The 6000-nt window shown below is 43.6% G+C and overlaps 1 protein-coding gene across 3 annotated transcripts in view; it reads left to right on the top strand.

The window, feature by feature from the left end:
- Positions 1–5605, top strand: part of SKAP1 (src kinase associated phosphoprotein 1) — a 295737-nt gene extending 290132 nt beyond the window's left edge. For all 3 annotated transcript variants that reach the window (XM_035134221.3, XM_088654906.1, XM_088654907.1), the window contains 2 exons: positions 1274–1379; positions 5221–5605. In XM_035134221.3, coding sequence (XP_034990112.1) covers positions 1274–1372 — 99 coding nt within the window. In that variant the 3' untranslated portion in view covers positions 1373–1379; positions 5221–5605. The remainder of the gene's footprint in view (positions 1–1273; positions 1380–5220) is intronic.
- The last annotated feature ends 395 nt before the right edge of the window (positions 5606–6000 follow it).

Raw genomic sequence — 6000 nt, forward strand, 5'->3', positions numbered from 1 at the left:
TCTTTCTACAGCAGGGGTCTCCAAACTAAGGCCCGGGGGCCGGATGCGGCCCAATCGCCTTCTAAATCCGGCCCGCGGATGGTCTGGGAATCAGCATGTTTTTACATGAGTAGAATGTGTTCTTTTATTTAAAATGCATCTCTGGGTTATTTGTGGGGCATAGGAATTCATTCATATTTTTTTCCAAAATATAGTCCGGCCCCCCACAAGGTCTGAGGGACAGTGGACCGGCCCCCTGCTGAAAAAGTTTGCTGACCCCTGTTCTACAGTGTCCAAGGCAGCTAACCAAAAATTACATCAAATTAAAAGTTCAAAAAAATATTAAATGAGAAATAATAATTCATATTGTGATTTTAAATGCATGTACAGAAGTCCTGCTCTTTTCAGACCACACCTGGAGTACTGCGCCCAGTTGTGGGCATCACAATTTAAGAAAGATATTAACAAGCTACAATGTGTGCAGAGGAAAACAGCCAAGTTTATCGGGTCTGGAAACCAAGCCTTAGGAGGAAGGGTTGAGGGAATTGGGTATGTCTAACCGAGTGGCACTGTGGTCTAAACCACAGAGCCTAGGGCTTGCCGATCGGAAGGTCGGCAGTTCGAACCCCCATAACGGGGTGAGCTCCCGTTGCTCAATCCCTGCTCCTGCCAACCTAGCAGTTCGAAAGCACGCCAAAGTGGAAGTAGATAAATAGGTACCGCTCCAGCGGGAAGGTAAACAGCGTTTCCATGTGCTGCTCTGGTTCGCCAGAAGCGGCTAAGTCATGCTGGCCACATGACCCGGAAGCCGAGTGCGGACAAACGCCGGCTCCCTCGGCCTATAGAGATGAGCGGGCAACCCCAGAGTCGTCCACAACTGGACCTAACGGTCAGGGGTACCGTTACCTTTTTAACCTGGTGAAGAGGAAACCAGTTCACCCTCTTCCAACTCTACAATTCTGTGATCCTATGCTCGTTGGACACGATCCATTAAGTCCTTTAACTTTTCTATCAACACCAAGTGGCACCTAAGGCTGAGTATGTTGCAATTTATCCCGCCACTACCCAGAATGATGGACACGTGTATGTTTTACAATGATCAGTTCGGTCTTGCTGTAACCTTTCAGGCTGCTTGTGTGTGTGGCTCCCATGTTGGATTAGATGGGCCATTGGGCTGATCCAGGAGGCCTTTACATTCTTAAGAGTTCTGTGGCAGATGCAGGAGTCTAAGTGCATGGCATCAAGGCCCTTCATCCAGCTATTTCACTTAATTCTGTTCTTACTTCAATTCCAGGAGTACAACATGTATGGCTGGTGGGTCGGAGAGCTGAACAGCATGGTGGGGATTGTGCCAAAGGAATATCTTATGCCCGCCTACGATGTGGAAATATGAATGGCAGGTAAGACAAGGCTGAGTTTGTGTCGTTGGGCAACGATTGTGGCGGATCTCCTTCAGGTTTAATCGCCTGCCATGGGACAGTTCTCCTTTACAGTCTCCATATGATGTTCTTGAATAGTTGCTACTCACTTCAGTGCGGCTGATGCACTAGAACAGGCATGGCCAAACTTGGCCCTCCAGATGTTTGGGGACTACACTTCCCATCATCCCTGACCACTAGTCCTATTAGCTATGCCTGCACTAGAATTTGCCAGAGAACTGTTCTCAGATACGTCTGTCTCTCAGAACCAAGCTACACATTATAATAAATGTGTGGCATGTGTTTTTAAATAGCAGCTAAGCCCCCATCCTTGTTCAGTTTGAATCGGGGCCTCAGCACAGGCTGAGGAGTGGATTAACCCTTTCCACTGCAGTGCAGTTCCAATTAAAATTCTTCCCGCCTCACAAACTACTATTTGTTTCGAAAAGAAAAATGCTGTCAAACCCCCCCACACACACACACACACTAAATACCTATAACTCCTGCTATAGTACTGAGATTAGGGGAACCTGCAGCTGCTATTTAAAGACACTGACAAATTCAAATATGCACTTAGCATGTAGTTTGGCCCTCACTCCGTTGCTCTTAATGGCACCTGAAATTCATCACCTGAAGTGGCTGCCTTACTTTTCTCATTTCTCATGGCAAGTCAAAAACTTTGAAGGAACTTTCATTTTGCATTCCTCAGCTGCTTCCCAAACCCATTAATGTTTCATCGGCTGATAAGTCTTCCCTCAGAGGTGCCTTGGAGTTAACTGAACTACACTTAAGATAATTGAAACACATATTGTGATTTTAATCAACCACCAGGAGGTGGTGCTGTTACTTGTGTTGAAGGGAATGCACCAGCTTTTGGGGGGGGGGAGGTGAAAGAAGGGATGCTCCAAAATGGTGGACAGTTGGCAGAGAAAATGGAGGGAAGCTCAGCAATTGCTCATTTGTATTCTATAACTTACCTGGTTCTGAAGATCCCTAAAGATCTAGTCCATTGATGAGAGACAGAGGTATTATATGGCTTATTCTCAACTATAGAGAGAAAGCAATTTTACTTCCCTTTGCAAATAATTGTTTTGTCTAGGCAGAGATGAACTGTTGGGTAATTAACTGAGAATCAGCCACCTTTCTGTTCTGCCTGATGAAAACTATTGAGCAACTCCAAAAGATAGCATATTCCCACAGTCATATAAGCTGCCCCAATATAATTGTCATAATATATAAACTACTTTCTATCTTTGTTAAACCTTGGTAATGACTCAGGTCTTATCTGCTGTTGACTAATGGGAAAGTGGCTCTGTGAACCACTGGTTTGTCTTGGGACAGTTGTTCTTAGGGTGGGACTACAAGGATGATCATGCAGTTGTTGGTTGCTGAGGGTTACCCCTGTCTGGCAGTGCTGCCCACTGATCTGGAAGCACAGCCCCTGATACCAGATAGCAAAGGAAAGATATCTAATCTCAACCATGCTCAGAGACACTCCTGTCTCTGTTATATGTGACATATTCCAGGTCTCTGAACCCTGGCATGAATTAATTCTTCTGAGGCTGTGTTATGGTGAGATGTAGCTTAAATTGAGCAGTGAGTGGGTAGATCCATATCCTTTCATTATTGTGGATAATATTCTCCAGCCCAAGAGCAGGCTGGGTATCTGAAACATTAACAGAGAGTTTGTTAAAAAGGCACTGCACGCAATGTTTCTTGAATGTCTTTTTACATAAGCCTGGATTAAACCTGGAGGAATCTTGTCTCTGGCTCCATCTTCTGGCCTCTCCTTTCTGCCGGAGCAAGCCAGGAAGTCTCCACATTAGGAGAAAGCATTAAGATTCATTAGGTGAATTTTGAGTTAACAGTGAAGTGGAATTCAGTAAGGTCATACCGTGTTGGCAGGGAGCACATTTATACAAGGCAGGGCTAGGGGAGGACTAGCTGGTTAGACAAAGGTGCTAAAAAGATGTAGGAGTCAAGGTAGAAGAACAAACTATATCAAAATACAATTTAAAATTTTACTGAATTTGTGACCAGTCTGTAGCATGGGTGCCACAAGTGGCACAGGCAGTAGAGTCTCATTGGATAGTTGCATGAGGACCAATTGGCCTGACTGTAGCATGGAGTCAGGTCTGGTTTCCTGCCTGCTCCCCATGTCATGACACTTAGAGGCAAGGCCACCTCAAGGCATGTGGATGGGGTGCAGTGGGGTGTAGTGTACGCTGCAATGGAATTATGAAATACTTTGGACTTTGCATGGGTGCCCTAGTCCAATAGATGGGCCACCACTGATTAATTAACTGCAAAGCTAGCTCCATGTTTGCTTGGACCTGGGTACCAGATTTGCTCAAGCAAAAGCGCACAACTCCATCACAAGCTGGATCCTTGATCCAGTGTTACATGCCACCCCCAATCTCTACAGCAGTGTGAGATTCCAGGTAGCTCCTGGTGCTCTTTACCCTGAGTCTGTGTTTTGCTTTTATGGTATATGGTTTATGATACAATGATACATGGTTTATTTACACATATATATATACTGTACAACATATATACAAGTGGGTCCTGCTTCCTCCACAGGCACAGCAACATCTTTGCCTTGCAGCTTGCCTTGCTCCCTCAAGTCACACCCCAGCTTCACATTGGCCTCTTTTAATACAGTCAGAAGTCCCACTGCCTTTGATTCTCCTGTTGTGTGAATGACTCATTATCCCTGACCACTAGTCCTGTTAGCTATGCCTGCACTAGAATTTGCCAGAGAACTGTTCTCAGATACGTCTGTCTCTCAGAACCAAGCTACACATTATAATAAATGTGTGGCATGTGTTTTTAAATAGCAGCTAAGCCCCCATCCTTGTTCAATTTGAATCGGGACTCAATTACTTTCTAACACGTGTTAATTTCAACTGAGGTGTCTAATACACAGTTTAGGAAGTTAACTTACTGTACTGGTAGTCTCTTGCACATGCTAATTAAAGGATTAGAAGTGCCTAGTACACAGCTCAAATGCACACATGGATCTGTCCTAAATATACATGAGTCTGGCTGTTTCCTGGTTTTAATACTGCAAGCCTTAATTAAACTCTAGGACCTACAAACCTATAACACTTTCCTCTGATATCCAGAGTCCTGAGATTACAGCAAGCAGGTGAGCAGGCTTTGTGCCAGATCCCCTCAGGTCACTTGCACACTCCTTAATTTACCCTCCTTGCTGGTTTCCCAAAAGCCAAGAGTGGTGAGTTGGAAATTACGTCAGGTCTGGGACTCTGCTACATAGGCCCTTTAAACGTTTATGAGCCCTGGGCAAACTGCTCAGCATTCATTGTGCTGGTGCCTTGTGGCAATTGATTGCCTGTATTCACTGTAGGTTTTTCATTTCCAGAAGGAAATTGGAGGCTTTCTTCATATAACTTGAAATTTCCAAGCAGGGCTTATTTTGTGAACCAAGAGCAGAGAGGCATCCAGTACCCTAAGGCTGGATGCAGTGGGTTACCAGTAGTTACCTAGAGTGAAAACCCATTTTTGAAGTTTGTGTTTCAGACATACATAACAGCAAGTCAAGGACCTTTTGTGTGGATTGATTGATTGATTGATTTACAATGAGCACAACAGTCCCCAGATATCACAAACGGAGGGATCCACATCAAGACTGATGAAATATTGTCAATTTTTTTTTAAAAAAATGGAATGGGAGTGTCTTGCGGAGCAACAAAAAACCTGGGCTGAATATGGGCTGTGGGTTGGCGACCTTATTGATCATTCTGTTTTCATAGTTTTTCGTCCCAAATGACCATCTTCACATTTATTTTATGTTCCCTCCTAGATAAGCTGGGTCTCATCTCTTCCAGTCCCTTGCATTGTTGACGCAACAAAAACACTTCCTAGAACCCCTCTTTGCTATTCCTAAGAAAAATATGTGCACATGAGATGTCCACAACCCAAATGAAATCTGCTGCAGAAGCACAGTCTCCTCTCCTGTTGTTCCTTCAGCCTTTTCCATTCTGAGATAGAGTTCTTCACACTCTATAGAGACTTTTGCTGTAGTACTTTTCCCTCACTTGGCACATGCTCTTGTTCTGCAGAAGGTGGCCAGACATTCCACATACATGATGGTGGGGGCAGTACTTGCTTTTGCAGAACACTCAATGGGGAAATGTGTTGACAATATTTCAGAATAAATACTTCTGTCATTTGCTGATTAGAAAGTGTTTATTGTGCAGAAGTCTCTCTCTCTCTTTCTCCCTGTGTGTGTGTGTGTGTGTGTGTGTGTGTGTGTTTATCAGCTAGTCAAGTTTTACTGCTTTAGCCAAAGACCAAAACATCCAGTACAGAATACAGTATAATTAGAATAAAACTCCAAGATCCCAAATAAAAGTTATGAGGGAGGCTGAAGAGATTTCATTTTGGATTTTATTCGTGCTTTAAAATATTAAGTATACTTATAATAAATATACACTACTTACATTAAGAGAAACATAAAGATTGAAAGACAACTGGGTAAAAAAAGAAATAAATGTTTCGTTTTTGTTGCTATTCATTTATTGCTGCATCGGAGGTGGGAATGTGTTTTAATAAGAAATCTGGCAGACACACACACACACAC

Source organism: Zootoca vivipara, chromosome 12 (genome assembly GCF_965207765.1).
Source record: "Zootoca vivipara chromosome 12, rZooViv2.hap1.1, whole genome shotgun sequence".
NCBI classification, from domain to species: Eukaryota; Metazoa; Chordata; class Lepidosauria; order Squamata; family Lacertidae; genus Zootoca; species Zootoca vivipara.